At 38.8% G+C, this 22,290-nt stretch overlaps 2 protein-coding genes across 2 annotated transcripts; one reads left to right on the forward strand and one right to left on the reverse strand.

Annotated features, from left to right (window-relative positions):
- Window positions 1-1,843: 1,843 nt before the first annotated feature.
- LOC117569856 (40S ribosomal protein S19a-like) lies at window positions 1,844-19,069 on the reverse strand. The gene is made up of 2 exons (XM_034251189.2): window positions 18,922-19,069; window positions 1,844-2,468 (listed from the first exon to the last, which is right to left on the reverse strand). Exon 2 carries the CDS (start codon window positions 2,448-2,450, stop codon window positions 1,956-1,958), a length of 495 nt encoding a protein of 164 aa, XP_034107080.1. The 5' UTR covers window positions 2,451-2,468; window positions 18,922-19,069; the 3' UTR covers window positions 1,844-1,955.
- LOC117569854 (protein scabrous) lies at window positions 6,448-21,229 on the forward strand. The gene is made up of 4 exons (XM_034251188.2): window positions 6,448-7,419; window positions 10,577-11,021; window positions 18,624-19,160; window positions 20,248-21,229. The coding sequence occupies exons 1-4, from the start codon at window positions 6,953-6,955 to the stop codon at window positions 21,154-21,156; spliced, it is 2,358 nt and encodes a 785-aa protein (XP_034107079.1). The 5' UTR covers window positions 6,448-6,952; the 3' UTR covers window positions 21,157-21,229.
- Window positions 21,230-22,290: the final 1,061 nt, after the last annotated feature.

A 22,290-nucleotide genomic window follows, 5' to 3' on the forward strand; every position in this document is an offset into this window, starting at 1 on the left:
ATGTTAATGCAACAACAACAACAACAACAACAAAAAACAGAACCAACAACAGACTTTGGGCGTTTCGTTATTCTCTTCATTGTGTCCTCTCGTCGAAAACAAGCACACTAAAGAGCCGAGAAAACACCTGCGCTAATTTACGCGCCGCTTTTCAAGCATTGATTATTATTTTCTTTAATTGGAAACTGCATAAAATTTTCAATTAAATATTAACTCGCCCTGTTGCGAGCCATAAACATCGGAAATAACAATCGCCAAATTGAAATGATGTTCAATTGAATTCGACATCATTACGACTATTCATTTCATTCACAATGGGAAATGTGAAATGCAAATATTGATTATACTTGTTGCATATTTAGACAACATTTAAGTCAGTATAAAATAGAAAAATAAAATTCTGAAATTCCTCTAACTAAAACTACTGAACTAAACGTAAATATTTACAATTTTATGAAATATCTATTACAGCAGCATAGTTTTCGTTTATTCATGAACAAATGAAAATGAACAATGAATAAATTTGTAATTTCAATACGTTTAATTATTTCAAATAAGCATTTAAATTATTTTATTTGTTCATGACTATATACAAACTATATATTTATGTACATTTATTTATTTTACTTCTTCCATATTTTAGAGAACATGAAAATTCCATGAACTTTCAGTTAGTAGAATTACTGAAAACATTTCGTACGTTCATGAATATTTGTTAAATATAAATATATATATATATATATATATATATATATATATATATATATATATATATATATATATATATATATATATATATATATATATATATATATGTCGGAGAGTAAGTAATGCAGATTCGTCACATTGTCACTGCGCAACTGTACGTGCGTCTCGGCACATTCTCGCTGCGTAGTTTTTGGTGCACTTTGACATTTTGGCAACTGCGCAGTTGTGAGTGCACATTGGCACATTGTTACTGCGCAGTTGTGAGTGCGTGTCGGCATATCGACACTGCGTTGTTGTGTGTATGCGTGTTAATATTGCATCATCCTTTCTGTGTGTTGTGATTGGTTGTCTGCATTTTGTAGCTTTAAGAAAAGTCGTTAATGCGGGGCGACAGCGTGTCGCCGCTGTCGCCGAGTGTGGTTCGATGGCTCAGGCGTAGACAGTGAGACGATCGAGAGGGCAGTGTGCTCTAGAATTCGCCTGTGAAAGCATCGGAACGCGCTTCGCTGAAAATGGACAATCAAGCTACGGCAGATCAAACTTCGACATATATATATATATATATATATATATATATATATATATATATATATCTTAATTTGCATCCCAACATTTTATATCCGCTATCCATTGGGTAGAAGGGTATTATAACTTTGTGCCGGCAGGAAACAGTAGAAGTTATTTCCGACCCTATAAAGTACATATATTCTTGATTAGCGTCAACAGCCGAGAGGATATAGCTATGTCCATCCGTATAAAACAGTGAATTTCAGAGACTATAAAAGATAGAGATATAATTTAATGTCGACTGCATTTGTTATGTTTGCACGCAAATCTAGACAATAATAACTATAGTCTTTATGATTCCCGAAAATTTGGTTCGGATAAAAATTGTTCAAGTTATATAAAAAATACTTTTGCATGGAGAAAAACCCCTACATCAATCGGGATTTAGTTGCTCTATGGCATACTCGACTGTAGCTTTCTTACCTGTTATTAAATTAAAATAGAAAACCTGGCTCTCAAATCATTGAATTTATTTAATAAGATTTAAAAATGTATTGTTTTAGAATTTACCTATTAAATTGAGCCAATTGAAATATTCCGCTTTCAATAAAAATTCAATATTTTCATGTTTAATGTTTCATTTATTTTATTTCCAAATGCTTTTTATTTCACTGAAAATGCAATTTATTCTTGTTTAATGTTTCATTTCATTTGCAAATGTTTTTCATATTCTGATATTTTTATACCAGAGTCGAATCATCATTGAAATCAGAAATAACAATTGTTCCCGTTTGCTTGGCTGCATCGCGCTGCTTGGCCACAATCTGGTTGGCAATGCGATCCAAATCACGCCTGCCAATCGAGCTGAGACTGCGTCCTCCCTCGTGATGCTTCTCAATGAATCGAGCCTGCTCGAGAGCCTGCAGAGCTTTGCGGATGGCGCCCTCGGAGGAACGACAGAAGCGCGATGGATGAACGCCACGACGCTTGCGACCCCCATAGACCTTAGTGAGTGCCCCGACTCCGGCTGGACTGCGATAGTAAAGATGGCGCAGTATCGAAGCGCAGCGCACATAGAACCAATCGGGATCGGTGGGAGCCAGCTCCTTGTACTTGGCCGTCTTGATGAGATCCATCTGCTCGGGAACCTTCAATTTGCCCGACTTCTTGAGGAAGGCGGCGACCGCCTTGGTCACTTCGTGTTGATCAATATCCTTCACAGTGACTCCGGGCATACTGATGATTTGAGTTAACTGGAAGAAAATAGCCGAATTATTACATAAAGAGTATTACAATGTAATCAAAACTTAATCAAATTTAAAATTTTGATTTTAAGAAAATATATATAGATTTTAAGATTACAACCTTTCAATCAATATAGAACATATTTAAATTTGCATTCGTGGTATTTCATTAAAAATATACGATTTATTTTAACTGCTTAATCAAATTTAAATGAAATGAAAATAGTAAGAAAGCAAAATAGTAAACATAAATATATTTATTTAGGAAATTTAAATAAAAAAAATTAACTTTAGATAGTTAAAGATACAAATTTCAAAATAGTCTAAAATGAAATAGAAAACATAAGATAAATAGATTTATTATATAATATTATATATATTTTTTATAAAATTGATTAAAAAATTATAGTCCAATAGAAATATGAAGTATAAGGAAATTTGTGCTCTATCTTTAAAATATAACTCATGAATATTTTTAAATAAAACAAAACATAGGAAGTACAAATGAGTTATTTCTTTAGGAGATAATAATTTAATAAATAAAATTAAAACAAAAATGAAGAAGCCCAAGGTTGACTACTTATTTAAAGTACTTGACAGATAATAAAAGTGAATTAATTTTAAAAACCGAGAGGTAAAGTAACATCTGCTGAATACATTGACGATAGTGCGAAAGAATGTATGAAATTCTAAACAGTGGAATGTGAAAGTAACCACACGAAGTGAGAGTTAATGGCTTAAATGCAGCGACAATAACCGACAACAGCAGCAGCCAAGGTTTACTTCCAGGCCATTAGCTTAATATGCTTTGACCATAACGAGAACCGCATAGGGCAAAAGACAACACCATAAAAAGGCAGCAATAACAATAACAATATTAACAGACAGCAGCACAGCAGCAGCAACAACCATGACAACCAGGCGACAATGAAATGGAAATTGTACAAAAAAAAAGTACGATGTAAAAGGGGAAAAGAGAACATGCAGAGAGCAATGCAAATGGAAGCAGTTGCAATTTGCCGAGTTGCAAGGGCAACAGTTGAAAGGGCACAACCCAGAACCCAGCAACCAGAACTCAGAACCAAGAGCAACCACCAGCAACAGAGCAGTACACATGTGTGTGTGGAGAGGAGAGGGAGACAGGTTTTCAGTGTATGTGTGTGTGTGGGGTGGAATTTGCCGGATGCGCTGTTAGCCGCACGAGTTGGCTGCATTAATGTGCAATGTGCAACAAGCTAGAACACCGCGCTGTGCACAAATTGACAACAAACAAAAGGCGAAAAGGGCAACAAAAATTAAAAACTAAACTGCATGCAACGCTAGCAACAAATATATGCAAACGGCAATGGCAACTGGCAGTGGCAACAACAACTCATGCGGCTGGCAATGGCAGTTGATTATAAGCCCATTGATGTTGCTGCTGCTGTTGCTGACCAGCAACCAGTAACCGGCGTTAACCCTTCAGCTCAACTTTTGCCACCACCGCCCCAATCCATGCCATGTGATGCATTAAAAATAAAAATGAAATACGAAAATATTGCAAATTGCAATACAACGCAGACAGAAAATGGCAACAAAAGTTCGCTAAGAGGGAGGAGAAAGAGGCAGGTGTGGTGTGGCACAACTGTTGCAGGCAGCATAACGCAACATGCCTCCTACCCCCCTTCCACCCTCTTGTGGCGTGTGCAGTGAAGCGTGCCACCCGCCAATGGGTTGCATACCTTGCTCCTTGGCGGTTTCGTCGCCACATGGGAACACACATTGCCAAATGCGCCATTTTTGGCATATTCCTCTACACATACACGCACACACACACACACAGCACACACAACAATTGTTGAAAATTCAACAGCAGCAGCTAACAACAGCACGCCGCTAAATAAACTCCATTCAGTTTTCTGTTCGACCAACAAGTTTAATTTTTTTCTGTGTTGTATTCTTTTGATTTTCCTGCGTTTGTTTTTAGTTGGTTTTAGGTTTTTAGCTTTAGCGCAAATGACTTTCAGTTTTGTGCTGCATTCAAAGTTGCACTTTAAAAACACTCGAAAGCATTCGAACAATAGCCATGAATTTATGCTCTTGCCACATGCCACCACACCACCATGCCACATGCCACACGCCAGTTCGAACTCGAACATTGTGTATGCCAATGGTCAAGGCAAAAAAAACATAACAAACATAAAACAACTGAGGCAAAACTGCTTTGTCCATTATGTGCAGAGTTTTGTGTCTGCTGATTGATAGAATATTTAAGAATTCTGCTTGATGCTGTACCATAATTACGGTTTGTAGAGTAAACTTTTACTGTTTTGCATTACCACAACACAATGGAAACATTGAGTAAAAGAGTATCTGTTTAATAAAGTACTTCAATTTCAATGTTTTCATTTCGTTTTTGTATACAATAAGAAGTTTGAGTTGTGCTTAACATAATTGCAAATGAAATATATACACCAAATATCAATGTGATTTGATGATAAAATTTGTTTATGAAAATTGAACATATTTTCCTTTTTTCCTTTTTTCCTTTCTTGTCTACATTTTTCAATCCTTTATTATTTCTCTATTTCAACCACAATCTTGAATACTACAGTGGGTAAAAGGCAAGGTTAATTATCCATCTAAATAGCAAATTTCAATATAATTTTATAAAATACATTTATTTATGAAAATTACTTTTTCATGGCCAATTTTGTTGTGTTCTTGTCTACATTTCTTAATCCTTTATTCTCTTTTAGTTACATTCCCAATTTTGAATATTTATGTATTTTACATAAAATTGGGGTGTCATCGAAATTTTTCGAGAATCATTTGATTTTTAATCAAAAAACAAATCAAAATTAGAGGAACAGCGTCAGCCTCTTGAATCGAAAAAGATGTACGCCTAAGAATTTTTGCTATTATTATTCGCTATCTTAATATTCATAATGCTCTTTAAAATATTCTGCTTCCCACAAACTAAATATGGCCTGGCAAAAATGTCAAATGTTAATATAAAATATTTAAATAAAGATTAATCTTATAGCGCTTGATTGACACTTTAATTAGAGCTAAGCATGGTTTTGGAATTATTTATATTTATAATCTTTACTTATTTTTAAAAATGCTTCAGTTTTTTTTTATAAATATTGTCGCACTCGATAAATTCCGGCAGAGAATTACCCATATGGACTTTAAACTCGTTTTACCCTTACTATACTTGGAAAAAATTTTAATGTATCCGCAAAAGCGTTCCATACAAATTAAATAAATATACTAAGTAATCAAGGTAACAAAGGATGTCGCCTAGGTATAATATAGTTGGATGTGCGATTTCTGCTTCATTTTTAGATTTGTAGATTTACTATAAGGAAACTTAAGACGCTTTTAGCCATTATTAAAAATAACTAATATAAAAATAGGATTCATTCGATGTGGTATAGAATTTTGTTTCCAATTATTTTCTTATTTTACTACGCTCACTTTGTAGCGTCTGTTCTGACATCTGTTGTTTGTTTGATGTGAGCTGACCGCAGACACGCCATGTGCCAGAAGGATATTATTTACATTCAAATTTTTTGCCAGTCACTTGAGACAGTAGTATTTTTTATGTTATAAAACAAATGAATAAAGACCTAATTTACAAAAATACAATATTACAAATTTACTTCAAGTTAGGTTAGAAGTATGTAAGATAGACCTAGAATTCTAAACCAAGTCAAAAAGATAAATGTGCTCTTAATCGTGCCCTCTCTTTCACACACACAACACAACCGTTGTTTCGCTCTGCTAAACACAAACTCTCTTTTAACCTGGCTATGGAGTATAGTTAACAACCTGTTTAAGGGCCAACTGCTGCTTGTTGCATGCTCTTCGCACTCGACTCCATGCCACGAAGCGCTCTCTTGCTCTCGCTCTCTCTCTTTGTGTGTTTCGTCTCTCTCGCAACGAAGCCAGCGTCGTCGGCAGTCGTGTATAAAAAGGACGAATCGACAGCGCGCCGCTTTAGTCCTACGACAAACGCCGCGCTGACAACTTCGTTTGCTACACACAAGCAGCAGTCAAACAAAGTGAAAGTCAGAGAGTCAGACAATCTCACAAATCGAGTCGAGTTTTCAGATCCTTACCTCTAGCGCGTGTGTATGAGAGTGAGTGTGCCAAGTGTGTGTCTGTGTGAGTGGGTGAAAGCCGCTTAAAAGGCCAGCCCTCGAGTGGCAAATAACAAACAGCTGAAAGTGCTAAACAAAGTGCGTCAAAGTGTGGCAAAAGAGTCGCGAGTTGAGTTGAGAATAATTGTAATACGGTTAGCGCCGCTTTTTATAAGGTGTTTAGCTTTTGGGGTCCGTCATGAGACGTGGCCACATAAATTTGCATAAATACCCGACGATTCACCAGCAACTGTAATTTGTGCTTTGATAAATTTGACCAAAACACAAACTTGAAAACTTCAAATAAACACAACGCAAGAAAAAAACAAACACATAAACCAAAACAAAACAAACTTGACTTCAATTATGGCGAACTCAAACGTTTTGCGGTTGAGCTTCTTCCTGATCATTGTTGCGGTGGCGGTGGCAAGCGCGCGTGGCGCCACCGGAATCATCAGTGATGTGAACAACATGTTGCGCGACACACAGCAGCAGCCAGCGACCAGCTCAATACCATCATCATCAACTACCGTGCCATCATCGAGCGTGGAGTTGCTGCGCTTTGTCGACGAGGACGAAGAAGAGGATAACAACAACAGTGAGGATAATGAGCTGGAATTGCTATCGAATGGCAGCAAACCTGTGGCCATTAACGCTGATAACCTGAAGCTGGCCGATCAGGTGCGTCTGCTGTCCAAGCAATTGAACGCATTGATGACGCGTCGTCGTGAGGATTACGAAATGTTGGAGCATAATTTACGCAAATCTCTGCGGCTTACCACGGATGCGGCGCACGTTGATGCGGATATGCGCAGCGAATTGGATCAATTGAGGTGTGTAGCTTGACTTGAAATTTCTTCCGCAATTGATGGCTCAATTAGTTGCAGTGCCGCAAAAGCAATTTGCCTGCAACTTGCAGCAGCCGAAAACTTGTCACAACTTAAGTTTTGTGCCGCAATTTGTCCACGAAAGTTTTTTGGGGGGAAAACTGACTCAGAGATAGCCAGCGTTTAATTAAGTGGGCGTATCAGCTACTAATTTGTATGGCTCACATGTGGCACACACACAAAATCAGTAGAGAGCACACTCAAGAAGCTGAGCTAAGCCAATTAGGTAACGCCTCAAAGTAGGCAACACTTTTGCGCTTCGCTGAATTTTGATTGTTGTATTTGCTCACATGCGTGTGTGCGTTTGTGTGTGTTATTTGTGTTGCGCCAAAAACCAAGTTAATTTAAACAAATAAGAAGCTGTCTAAGCCAGTCAGCCTACAGCGGTAGCTGATAAGAAATCGCTGGCCGGAAACACGTAGAGCCAAAAACAAAAAAAATAAATAAAAGAATAGAAAAGAGAAACAAGTAGGAGCCAAGCCTGCGTTTCGTGATTTGTTTGTTGTCTTTTCAGACAGGCTGACTAATAATGATTGTCTCATCGACACACATGCAGCACACATACACACACACCGTCACATGTGTGTAACTGTTGTTGATCTAGAGCAAAGGACAACAAAAATGGCGCACTCTTAATTTACTGTACAAATAGCTTTGGTTAGTTTTGCTGTCGCTTGCTTTCGCTTTCGCTTTTGCTCTTCGCTTCTGCTTTCCTACTCCAACTGTTTAGCTCATGTCGTGAACGTCGTAAACTTTGTCACTGACACCGTAAATAATTCAACACACGCGTGTGTACACACACACACACATACACACACAGGGAAGACAGAGAGAGACGGCGACTCGCCAGGGCCAGTCAAACGTCATGTCAACTGTGGTTTATGTGACCCCGCCAAGTCGTTATCTGATTGCGGCACGAGCCAGCCAGCCAGCCAGCCAACCAACAACTACAACACACAGTTTATGAGGATATCGCCAGTTGGTAGGCGTGGCAAGTGGGCGGAGTGGGGCGGTGATGTGTAAGAGTGATCCATTAAACTGGCAGCCATTTGCCGCTACTGATTTGCGAATGTAATTTGATGGGGCATTCAACGCATTCAACGTTGCAACAGAAGTTGCTGGCAGCAAAACAGCCTCATCCATTTTGATAATTAAAATGTGCGACAACATCTCAAAATCCCATCACAAACCCGCCGAAATGTAGCGTCGTCTAACTGTCTAATACTTCGCTTCGCAGTTCACAACTCGCAGTCGCTTCGCTGCTCTGCATTCGTTTTGCGTATTTTCAATTTGCTTCATGTCATTGACAGCGTTTCCAATTTTTGCTTGAATGACATTTACTGCTTCTTTTTTTTTATTCTATTTCTCTCTTTTTTTTGTGCTCGCCTTCTTTTCACAGCTAACAAAAAAGATGGGAAAACTGTTGCAGCCATGCGAAAAATTGTGCAAATTTCTATAGTTAGAAAAGTGAAGCATGTGTGTGTGTGAGGGCGCGTCTGTGTAGGGAAATACAATAGTTTACTTTGTTCAGTGCAGTCTTTTTACTATTTTTTGTGCTGTGATCACATGTTTAGATTAATTGAGTCCAGAGATGTCAGTGGCCATTGAATTGCATTGAATGAACGCATTCGTTCATTCGAAATACTAATTACATTTTCAAAAGTATTAGTAAAATAAACAAGCAAAATATATACAGAAAGATTTAAAGGCTAAAAGTTGGTAGTTGACAGCAAATGATTGCGTATTGTTTGACGTTAATAGCTAATAAATATTTCCAGCATAAACAAGTTTTTAAAAAGAATTTTCCGTCGAGCATATTTCTACTTAATTTAACTTTTGTAGCTTTCAACTTTAATCGGGATAGCAGAAGCTTCGTTCTTTTCACAGAAAAACTTTGCGAGCCCTCAAATTTTACAACACACGCACACACATTCAGTTGCACACGTGCATCAGTCACCCGCACGCAAATTGAAATATTACGTATACGCAGCGTACAAAAAAAAAATGAGAATGAAAAAGAAAAAGCAAGCAAACATTCGCAGCCAAAAATGAAAGTTTTTTATGAAAATTTCATGTAGCTTTGCTCTTTTGACAGTGAAAAATAAAACACAGCAGCAGCAGCTGCAGAGAAACCACAGCGGCCACCGCAACCAACACCGCAACACACAGAGTCAGAGACTTGAGAGTCGTTGTGTTGGAGTTGAAGTCGACGTAAAAGAAAAGTTGTTCGTATTTGCTTGTTTTTGGCCCCTTGATGGGGCAATAGAAGTTGAAAGATTCTCCTTCTCGCCTTGCCTCTCTGTCTGACGCTCTCTCTCTCTTTCTCTCTTTTTGTCTCTTCCGGCTGACTACTTTAATTGTCTGAAATGCCACAAAAATGCGCACAAGTTTTGAGGTTGTCTGGTACTGCCACTGCCACAAGTGCTACAACATTTTCATTTTGCCACTCGTTTTTTGTGTCTGTGTGTGTGTGACTAAACAAAAATTGTATTTTTGCCACACTTAAACAATAATTTCCGTGCTGCGCACTTGCCATCGCATCGAAGTTGCTCGTTGCAAAGTTTTTCGGCTTTTTCGGCCTTGTTTTCCATTTCGTAAATTGCAGTTGACTGCGATTGTGTGCTGTGTAGGTGTGAAATTTATTTTGTGAGAGTGAATTTATTGTGGCTGCTGCAGCAAGAACTGAAAAATAGCAGGCGGTTGGGTCATTAAATGAGCTTGATTGAAAAACTGCATGAAAATGACGTTGGCAGTTTTGAGAGCGCGTATCGATGTTGTAAACCTCACGCGTAAATCTCATTATCGTGCTGCTTTTGGCCACACAGGCAATTAAGCCATTCGCTAGCCTGAAAATGTCAATTTAAATTAGATTCTGCCAGCGTGGTATGCTGTATTCTGTGCGCCACACGTTGCCCATTTCAAAGTCAATTAAAAGGTTACGCATACGCGCCGTATGCCCCGTGTGTCTGGCTAGCTACCTCGCTAGCTGGCTAATTAAGCAAGCCAGCCAGCCAGCAGGCAGGCACAAAAATAACGCTGCACAAAAACTAAAGTGAAAAATGAAATGATGTTGAAATTTTCTCCTTTCTTTTTGCATTTGCAGACGTGAGGTGCAAACGCTGCGTGCCACACACAGCGGCAACAAGGAGCGTCTGACCATCGAGTGGCTGCAACAATCGATATCCGAGATACGCAAACAGTTGGTCGAACTCCAACGCACGGCTGGCAATGTGGCCAACGATGTGCGTCACAATGGCGGAGCTGGATACTACGAGGATCTGGCGACCATACGCAACGATTATCAACAGCTTAAGCTTGAGTTGGCGGCACAGCGTGAGAAACAGCAGCAGACGGAGGTGATTGTGCAGGAAATGAGGGAGGAACTGATGCAGCAGGAACAAGAATACAAGCATCAATTGAACCGACAGCAGAATGCGGCCAAAGCGAGTGCAATTGCCAAGCAGCAGCAACAACAGTCAGCGAGCATTGAGGAATACAGCAGCAGCAGCAGTAGCAACAGCGGCAGCAGTCAGGAAGTCAGTCAAGAGGTGAGTACTCCAAGTTCTTTGCCAAGTAACTTTATGCTAATGATCAGATAAGCACGCACACACACACAGACACACACACGCGTACGCTCAGGTGGAGTGCTTCAGCTTTTATGGGTTTGAAATTTCTTTTTGTTGCCTTCGCTGTGGCTGCGCGGCTGTTCTGTGGCTGCTATTTAAGTGCGCTCATAAAGCGACCGACCAGGTGGAGGTAAACTGCCCACCCACCCCCATCAGAGCAGCTCTCCCTCTCGCTCTCTCTCTGTGGGCCGTGCTCATTGCCATTATCTGCCCATTTTATGCCTTATTTTATACGAAGACGCGGTCCTCGCATTGTTTTTTGTGTTATGTGGTGCGGGTGCCCCATCTGAAGCACGATGTGCTAACGAGCCGAGTGCTCAAAGCCGAGTGCTCCCCCTCTGTGTATGTGTGTGTGAGTGTGTGTGCGTTATGTCTTTCCCTTTTTTAATGGCAACTCATATGCTGCCTTAAATTACTCATACGCACCACAGGACGTCAACATATTTAATATTTAATGCCAACTCCTCGCCCCGGGCAGCCACTTAACCAACATCTCTTCCTCTCCCCACTTCTTTCCTTACCGTCTGTCTGTGCTGCTTCTGTTGATGGCCTAACTGAATCATTAACATTAAGGTCAGGCAAATCGCAGACAACGGCGTAGACTGAGCGACAACATGCTAACAACTTTTAATTATAATTAAAGTCAATAAACGGAAACAGCCAACGCGAAAGTTGAAATCAAATGAGCCACCGAGTTGGCTGTACTTTCAAATACCTTAGAAAATGAGATTTAGAGATAGAAAAAACGAAAAATCGAAAATAAAATCTTGAGTCAAAATTAAACCAAGAAGGTTTATTCTTAAATCAAGATCGAAATTCTACAAGAATTCTTGAATTTTTAAATTGAAGTACCTAAAAATCTTATATAAAGAGCGCCCTACTATTTTTAAACAGTTCCTGAAGGCCAAACAGAAAATTAAAATATGTAACAACTTCTTAAGCATTTGTTGAAGCTTTAAGTGTACACAACTTGTTTAGTTTTGCAATAGACTGAAATGCAGACGGATCTGCTGACCAAGCATATCAATTTTGTGCTCACTCGCATACTCGCTTTCATCCTTTTGCCAAAACTAACAGGTAAAGCCACAAAGTGAAGGCAGCGAAGAGACAGAGACAGTGAGACAGAGAGAGAGAGAGAGAGAGAGAAGGGACCAAAGAATTGTGAAGAAAAAAATATGGAACGTTGTGCTTCATTAAAAGGATTATGCGACGCTCATATGTATGGGGTTGCCACAGAAAATATGTCAGTGGGATACCCAAAAACTGGTTTACAGCCACCTGTTTGTAGTCCCCCCTCGCTCTTCCCTCTTTCCACGCAACACCAAGTTGCTTCCCTTTTGCGTTGTTGCTATTGCCATTCGGTTGATATTTTATGAGAACAGTTTGCTGTTTTTACTTTGAAGTATTTGCACTCTCAAAAGACTTTTTAGCATCTGCTTAGTTGGGGGAAATTTGCTTAGGGTCGAGTGGTCCGCTTACCCCTCTCCCTTTCCGCTCTCCCTCTATAACAGACTGATTGAAAAGTGATGCTCGTTGAGCAGACACAAAGCAATTACTCCGACAAGCAGCCACTAAAAATTGTTGACCACAAATTGCTTAAAAAAAATAAAAAGGCAAACAAAACCAATAAAACCGATGAAAGCGATAAAACGTGCAGTCAAGCGGTTTAAGCGGCTTTCACAACAGACGCAGTTGAATCAGTTTTTCAGTGCAGGGGACAGGATAATACACACACACACACACGCACACATACGCTCACGCACTTCAACTCTCACACAGAGATATTTATGTAATGTTAAAGGGCAAAGCTTTGTAGCAACACAAAACAAAACCCTTGGAAATGCTCTTGTACAATTCACGTACGCTTTGTATATAGAATGAAATTGCTGAAAATTGCAAACAAAAAGCAGGAAATCACCTTTTAATCGCCCTCAGCGTGTTCGCAGGCATCGCGAAATGTGGAGAGAGAGGAGCTAGAGGAGGAGACTACAAAAGGGGGGCAACCAGAAATTGGCATCCCCAGCCAGCTGCCACAGCTGCTGATGTCAGAGACCAGTGACGGCTGCTGTCTTTTGTCTTGCCAACATTTGGCAGTAGTCCCTCCCCCCCCTTGGCCAACAGCAGCAGCAGCAACTGGCAACCGGCGACTGGCAACTGGCAACAGCGGCAGCAGATGCTCTTGAGTGCCTTGATAATCAGTTTTGTATATGTATTTGCTGTTTATTTTTTCCCCTCTCTCTGTCTCTGTGTGTGTGAGTGAGCTTATGATGCGCGCGATGCTTCAGCACAATTTGATCCTTTTCATTATTTCTTTCTTATTCATTCGCATTTCCCACCAAGTTATCAGTAAACCAGTTTTTTCTCTTCGTGTTTCTGTTGGAAGCCAAAAAAAAATGTGGTGGAAAAACAATGAAAGTAAAAATGCCAAAAAAGCAATTTCTAAAAATTGTTATTATAAAAGCGCAGCAAAGCAGAAATTAGGTTAAATTAGAACAAAGCGCATGACAGCAGAAAAACACAGCAACAACAGCAACAATAACTAAAAATTTTGCGCAGGTGGCTCGAAAACCAAAAAAATATATACATATATTTATACCTCTTTTTGTGTGTGTGTGTGTGTGTGTGTGTGTGCGGTTAAATTAAATCAACTCGCTTTTATTTGATTAAAATTTATAAAAATAAAAAAGCAAATAGTGGAAGGAATTTGGTGCATAACCCCAAAGGGAAACAACGCAACCAAAACAAAGTAGCACGAATTTCATTTCAACTGCGGTTGCCTCATGCAAAGAATAAAACAAAACGAATACCATTCAAATTAATTTTATGAAAAGCTTTTGTTCGCTGATAATGCACAAAACGTCATCAGCTAGTTTAAAATAAAGTCAAGACTGTAATCATAAATTCGGCGAAAAATGATAATAAAAAAAGGTGATTCTATATATTTTTACAGTAAGTTCAGAAGCATTAAACTTCGAAGTAATATTTTAGATTTTCATAAAAATCTTAGAAACAAGAATAAGGTGCTAACAAATATTAAAGTGCTGTTTAAGATTTTAAGCCTGCAAAAATGTGAAATGTAATAGGAAAGAAATTAAAAGGTTCCCATTAAAAAAGGCATAAATTGAATTTTTAAATAAACTTAAATACAACGAAAATATTCTCAAAAAAATATTAAAGAAGATGTGAAATATGAAGTAAAAGTAATTCAAAATTTCCCCATTTAAAGAAGCATAAATGGAACAATATACAGCAAAATGCAAAACGATTATTTAATTGCCAAAAAACAGAAAAAAGTGCACACATTTTAAAAGCCTTTTCCAGAGCCTTTTTCTTAAGTAGATAGTATAGAGTCGAGTATTTGATGTTGGCACTTAGTTGAATTGCCTTTACTAATTGAACTGAAATTGATGGCCAAGACCTTTCAACTGGCAGCATATCAAAGTCAGGACAACGCAGCAGCAGCAGCGGCAGCTGCCACTGACAGGACAGGACAGGATAGGACAGCAGAGGACAGAACCCGAAGAAGAAAAACTGATGCTCTAATTGCAATGTGTGCAGATTTATAACAAAGCCAATAGAGGAGACACACACACTCGATGAATAGTAGGATGATGTAACAAATCGCATGATGGGAGCTGTCAGTAGCAACAGTTAAACGCAAATGTTTATCATTGGTTATTGATGCGCTTGCCAGCAGCAAAAAGAAATATACATATACATATGTCTACATATCTACATATGTTTGTATGTGGCAGTTGGAGCTTTGTACATATGAGAAACTTGCTCTTAAATTAGCCAGGCAAACAAATGCGGGACACACACACACACACAGACAGACAACAAGGTCTGGCTTCAGACTCAGTCTCAGTCTCTGGTCTCAGTCTCAGCTTCAGTTTCAGCCTCAGCAGAGGATCCAGTTTCAGGCGTACCAAAAATTTTGTTTTGTTTCTGGTTTCGTTACGTTTTTTTTGTTGTCTTTGGTTTTTTTTTTGTGTGTTTCGTTGCTGGTTTCTTGTACTCTTGTGTGTGCTCGAGTGGGCCCAGCATTTTACCTTATTTATGTTGATATTTGTGCCTGCCTTTTGTTTTATGTTGCCAGCTTCCCTTCGCCGCTTCCCATTCCTTGTCTTTACTCTCTCCTGCGTTGCGGCTGGCAATTTGTTTGATTGTTCGAGTGCTTGTATTTTTCTTTGTCTCTTTTTGTGTGTGTATATGTGTGTGTGTGTACATGAGCCGCAGACATCGAGTAAGTACATATGTATGTATGCATATGTACTTGTAGTTGATATTTATTTTATGAGTCAAATTACCTTTATTGAAACTTGGCATACACTTGAGATTCATGTGTAGTACGTCATGTTTCTATCTCTCTCATCTCGCATTTGAGCTTTCAAATTTGATGTCCTTCTCCCACCCAGCATAAGATTCCCCCAGTGGCAAGGATTGTCTGCTCGCTTCCCCCTTTAACTTTTGCCTCGATCTTCAACCCACAAAAATATGTATGCATATACTTATATTTTTCACTCGAGAGTTTTGTTCGCCCTTTTGACTTGTTAGAGCCAAAAATAAAAAAAAAGAAGGGATTTCATGCAAGCAGCAGGGAAAAAGAATTCAAGTGCTCATTTTATTAAAATTCCTAACACTCCGAGCGAGAGCGTTGCAATATTTGCGCATATTTAGTTTCAAATTATGCACACGTTTGCCATTTAGCCTGACGGTTTTTCAGCGGCAAAAAGCCAGTTTCGCCAGCTCCCAATGGCGGGCACCTAAATGCGCATTAACTTAATGGCAGTTTGTGCCAACGTACACACACACACACACCCGCACTCACACACACACATACATACACTCACAGAGTTTGGCTGTGTGTAACTTTTTGAGCGGCACACAAAAGTCCTATTAAATTTTTACGACAATTCAGCGTGGAGCAGCAACAGCAGTAGAAGTTTTTTCTATTTTCCCTGCACACACACAAACACACACACCTAGAGGTACACTCCCTGGTTGTCGCTGCATATCTGACGCTAATAGCAAATCCTTGTTAGCCTTCACTTGAGCACAACATGTAAAATTTTACATTAAGCCTTGCGACGACCCAAAGCGGCTTATGCATTTTTGTATGTGTGTGTGTGTGACATAGGTGTGTGTGTGTGTGTGTGTGTGTGTGTTTTGGATTTGCAAATTAATTAATCTAGCGACTGCGCTTTATGTCAGATTAGCGTTTCTTAATTACGCACACACACACTCATCAAACGCACAACAATCGACACACACACCGAGTCGTAAAATATTTATGCGGCAATTTCGATTTCAATTAGCGCCGCTGTCACTTGCCACAAAATGTCTTTAAAATTGTTTTTCTCGAGCCTTCAGCTGTTAATTGGTAGCACGGTATTTTGTGACTCGGCCATTTTCCCCTCTCCCCTCTCGCTTTTCCTCTCTCTCTGTGCACACAAAACGCATAAATCACATTTAATTATATTGTTGACGTCGCCTGCTGGAAATCGTATATCACCTTGGCCATTTTTGATAGCCCCGCCTCCGTTGCCTCCTTCGCTTCGTCGCCTGCCCTCGAGGCGTTTAGTAGCAGCACCCACACACAAATACATAATACATACTCATAGACTCCACAATGTATGTGTGTGTGTGTGTGTGTGTACCGCCTGTCGAACGTGGCGTATTAGCAACGTTCGTGACCTTTCGCATAAAACAGCAACCGTCGCTTCCTCTTCGCAATGTCCTTGCCTTGCCGCCCATTTCTCGAAACGTGCGTTGGGGGCAAAGCAAACACAAACAGCAGCAGCAGCAACAGCAACAGCAGAAGCAAAAGCAGCAGGAAATTCCGTTAAGTTGCGCTTCGATTGGCAGCACAAGTTTCGCGTAAATATTCGTGCATTTCATGTTTTATTTTTTTCATTTTCTTGTTGCGGCATAAATAATTGAATTTAAAGAAATCGCTCAAGAAATTGAAAAAATATATATACTTCAAAGATGTTTACTGTATTGTACGCTACGTAACATACTTCGCAAAGAATTTATAACTTGAGTTAACTTTTGAACCTGCTCGAAAACTATTTCCACAGGAAAAAAGGCTTAAGAGCTTACATCGAATATTTGCCTCAATTAGAGTACGGCAGCCAATTGAGTTAATTCGCAGAAGTAGCTCGAAAAATAGATTTATTTTCAGCATTTATTTGAAATGCGACACTTGAAAGATTTATTGACACTGAGAGCAGCTAAAAATTAAAAAGAAAATAAATACTTTTATTTTTAAATTTGTTTCTTTCTGCTCTGTAAACTTAAGCAACTACAACTTTAAATAAAAATAATCAATAAATATTTTTAAAATATTCTTCTTGTTGCTAAGCTTTAGTCTTGAAGTTCGTTAAAATAAAAGAATAAATAAATAAGAAATATTTTTCAAATATTCTCCTTAGCCTTAAAATAAATAAAAAATTTTTTTTTAAATTTTCTGGTACATAGTTTAGTAAAATAAATGAATAATATCGACATTTTTTCTGTTCATTATTCACACTTTAGTTGTGTCTGCTGCCAAAGACTTTTCGATTTATAAGCTTGTTAAGTATCATATTTTTTCTTTGCCCAGTTTCTATGACAAATGTAGATAGTATTTCATTTGAGTATCGCTTAATTAAAGAGCAACATCAAAATGTTGCCTTACTTTTTTTTGTTTCTGTTTTGCTGTTTGCTTTTTCCATTCATTAGTAGCACATTTTTAGTTGCTTTCGTATTTCCGAGATACTTTATTAGTCAATTATGAGGGACATCTGCCATAGACAAAAGCGCAGATGGAACATGTACGTAATGAAAGGAAATTCAGAGGATGTATCTGTGTATGTATATGTATTCTATGTGTGTGTGTGTGTGTGTGATACTGTAACTGTAGATGTTGGCTTGGTATATTCATTACATTTCCATTCACACAAATCACAACTGTGACCCAAATGCCATTACCTTGGTTAACGCTTGTCACTCACTGAAATTATACTACTATATGCTGCTCCCCCTTATATCTCTCTGTCTCTATCTCGTATCTCGATCTCTATCGCTCCTTCCACCATGGTTTTTTTTTTTTTGTGTGCGGGCATAAATAAACTTGCGTCTCTGTGTGGCGCTTACATACACAACTGCCAAGTTGCCACAACTAAATATGTGTGCGTGTGTCTACTCACTCAACGCAAGGGATTTAAGCGCGTGGCTGTCGCTGACATTATTGTTGCACACTCACACACACACACACACACACACACATGTCTTTGCATGTCTTGTTTGGCTCTGCTGTTGTGGTGGTTGGTTATGAAATGCATTTATAATAAATGGATTTAGGATTCAATTCCCTGCACACATAATCCGGCACACATGCATATTACAAGCATGCTAAGACAACAAACAACAACAGCTGAAAGCTTTTAAGTAATGCGGCTTTAAGGCTGCTTCAACTTGCAGTCGAAAATTCTATTCAAAACTAATCCACTTTCCTTCTTTCTCTCTTTGTAATTGCAGTCACAACAGCTAACGAGCAGCGAGCTGGCCGACCATCGACGTCGCCATTGCCGATTCCAGCAGCAACAAATACATAATTTGCAAATGGCGCAACGTAATTTGAGGCGTCAGGTGAACGAACTGAAATATCATCATATTGATGAGCGAGTGCGAAGCATTGAGCTGGAGCAGCATCGCATCGCCAATGCCAATTTCAATTTGAGCCGTCAAATTGCGACACTGGACAAGCTGCACATCTCCATGCTGGAGCTGCTCGAGGACGTCGAGGGTCTGCAAAGTAAAATGGACAAGAACATACCTGAACTGCGTCACGAAATCTCCAAGCTCGAGTTCGCCAACGCTCAAATTAGCTCCGAACAGAATTTGGTGCGCGAGGATGGCAAAAATGCGGCGCGTTCCCTCCAAGCAATGGCAGTCAGCGTCAGCGCGTTGCAAGATGAGCGCGATGGCGTCAAGAAGTTGGTTAGCACCGTCGAAAAGTTGCAGTCAAACGTGGATCGTGTCGAATCGTTGGTTAACACTGAACTGCACAATAAGGTGAGCGAAACTGAAATTAATTTCAAATTGAGAACTTTTCATCTGTCGCTATTTTTCACAAGCAAATGAAAGCACGTTGTCTAGAATGACATTAAAGTATCGGAGCCATTAGAGCTAGCAAAATGATTATTTCTATTACCGCAAGCGATAGTAACGAATAAAAGTATTCGAGCTTTACAAACGGCTGGGAACAAGTGGTTAGGAACATAATTCCTTATAATTGTTCATTCATTACTGTAGTACTTCAAATTTTACAAAAATAGCCAAACTCTTAACTATACTGTTAGTAAGTTTGGTGTTCATGTTGATATATTTTTTAATTTTCAATTTCAATAGTTTATTTTGGGTGATTATAAAAATTATTTTATATGTATATTCAAAAATGTAATTCTCAATTTTCGCTGTGTATTATTTATAGCAATACAATTAAGTTCAACTCCAATATTAGACAATACCAGACAGTTTAAATAATTTTAATAATTTTAATTTACTACTTACAGTATTGAATTTTAATTGAGGTACAATTTGATTTAGTTTTCAATGAATATCAATATAAATAAAATAAGTATAATATTTAATTTGCCATTGCCAATTTCGAGTGTAATTTAATATTTAATTAATTACTTAGTTATCACAGTTAGTTCATTATTTTTAGCAATAAAAATAAATGTATATTCCTAAACGAAATTAATAACCCACATTTAAAATCGTTCTTCCTATGAACTAAATTTAGCTTCTTTTGAGAACTTTAACACAAGCGATACTATTGAGTTCAACTATCGTTTTCTACACTCTAATTATCAGGGCTGCATTTAATAGCGATGGCATATGATGAAGGCATCGATAAGTATTTAAATATCGAATTTAACGATAGCAGCAAACTGCAATCGTTTTTTTTTCTTTTAAAGTGATGACAGCTAATGAAAATATTGATAGACCTATAAATATTGAATTTATCAACAAAATGCATTCACTATTAGTTTTCAGAGTTGCATTTTCACAACTTCACCATAGCTTTTAAAGTGATTCAAAAATACTTATTTTTAATTTGCCAATTTAATTATATTTTGTGCTTTCTCGCTTGCAGCTCTCCCATTTAAACAAACCACACAAGCGACCACACATGTCGATGCAGCAGCAACCGGAAGTGGAGCAGGTAACCGATGTTGAGGCGGAAAACGAACTGGCCGAATCGCTGGTGGCCGAACTGGAGAACGTGGAGGCGCAGTATGAGGCAATTGTAAACAAACTGCCGCAGGACTGCAGCGAACTGTCGTCGCAGGTGGATGGACTACATCTAATAGCACCCGCTGGTCAACATCATCCACTAATGACACACTGCAATGCCGATGGCTGGACGACGGTGCAGCGTCGCTTTGATGGCAGCGCCGACTTCAATCGCTCCTGGGCGGACTATGCCCAAGGCTTTGGCACACCGGGTGGCGAGTACTGGATTGGCAACGAGCAACTGCATCATTTGACGCTGAACAACTGCACACAGCTGCGCATTCACATGCAGGACATCTATGACAACAATTGGGTGGCGGAATATAAACATTTCTATATCTCATCAAGGGACGATGGCTACAGGCTGCACATTGGCCAATACAGTGGGAACGCATCGGATGCTCTGAACTATCAGCAGGGTATGCAATTCTCGGCGATTGACGATGATCGCGATATCTCACAGACGCACTGTGCTGCTAACTATGAGGGTGGCTGGTGGTTCTCTCATTGCCAGCACGCCAATCTCAATGGTCGCTACAATTTGGGCCTAACTTGGTTTGATGCGGGCCGCACCGAATGGATTGCGGTCCGATCAAGCCAAATGATGGTCAAGCGTTTGTCCAGCGAGGAGTGTGCGCCCAGCATGAATCCCATTGGCAATGAGGCGTCAACAGTGACAGTGACAGCAAGTTCACAGCAACTGGCAACAACATCAACGACACAACGGCCAACCACTGTGGTGCAGTTCGTTGCCGCTGCGCAGGCGTAAGCAAGCAGCTAATGCAAAAAAAAAACTTAGCTAACTTAGCTTCAGTGAACCACCAGAGCCATGCCTACTATAGTTTGGAGTGCGTGCGTGTGAAACGCGCAAAAAAAGAAACCATAAAAACAAAAAAATATTTATAAATGTGTAAAGCAGAGTCAAGGAAGAATGTGTGTATATAGCTAGCTTTTGTCTTAAGTTTGTAGTTAATACTATTTCAATGGAGCTTATTAGCCTCGTCACAAAACAAAACAAGAACATATAAAGTGCTTAACAATAGAGAGTACACTAGGCGTATGCGTAATCTAGTTAATTCTAACTTTAGTTTATTATTAATACATCATATCTATACGAACTTGTCCATGGAAATGTATGCATGCCAGCGTACATATTTGTTTTGTCTTTCATCAGATCTCATAGAGGCATAAGTTCACGCAGCTCAAATTCGAAATTTGGAACACAACCAACAAGAAAACCAAATGAATTCACATTTAATCCCAGAAATGTAACGTAATTGTATTTAAAGTGAAAACAGTATATTAAACTCTCCTTGGGGCATATCATGAGCAGAACAAATAAGTGCGTGTATGTCTGCAGTTATTTCCATAACTAAACTAATTAATTAATTAGTTCGTAAGTGAAAGCCAGTCTCTAGCGTAGGCATCTCAGACAAATAATAAATATACATACCTACTTACTACTACTACTATAACTACAACTATGACACATACACAGAAAGTACTACATACATATAGATGAGAAATGATGTGCGCTTAAGCACAGTGTTGAATTTTGTAAGCGTCCATATCGTATTGTGTAGGCTTGAATGAAGAATCAGAATGAAAATGGGAATGAGAACGAGAATGTCATTAAGCATTTAGTCCTAATGTTGGTATCTGTAATTGTTGTAATATAGTAAATGTTGACAGCATTTTCGATTTCGATTCACAGCTTAACTACGAGTATCATATTTTGTTCTTATGCAACAACCAACACACATGTATGCCAAAGACACCCCCACAAGTACACACACACATAAACACAGAGCAAAAATAGATTATATAAAATTAATTTATGAAACTTGAGACAAGCAACAAGCAAAAATGAACTATTTTCTGCAGTTTTGCATATACCAAAAAA

This window comes from Drosophila albomicans, chromosome 3, assembly GCF_009650485.2.
Source record: "Drosophila albomicans strain 15112-1751.03 chromosome 3, ASM965048v2, whole genome shotgun sequence".
NCBI lineage: Eukaryota > Metazoa > Arthropoda > Insecta > Diptera > Drosophilidae > Drosophila > Drosophila albomicans.

Excerpts from the sequence above, each read along its gene's own strand:
- LOC117569856 (XM_034251189.2), bottom strand. The coding sequence starts at position 2,450 with ATGCCCGGAGTCACTGTGAAGGATATTGATCAACACGAAGTGACCAAG.
- LOC117569854 (XM_034251188.2), top strand. The coding sequence starts at position 6,953 with ATGGCGAACTCAAACGTTTTGCGGTTGAGCTTCTTCCTGATCATTGTT. Across the intron at positions 7,420-10,576 it reads AGCGAATTGGATCAATTGAG|ACGTGAGGTGCAAACGCTGC; the intron begins GTGTGTAGCTTG and ends TTGCATTTGCAG. Across the intron at positions 19,161-20,247 it reads ACACTGAACTGCACAATAAG|CTCTCCCATTTAAACAAACC; the intron begins GTGAGCGAAACT and ends TCTCGCTTGCAG.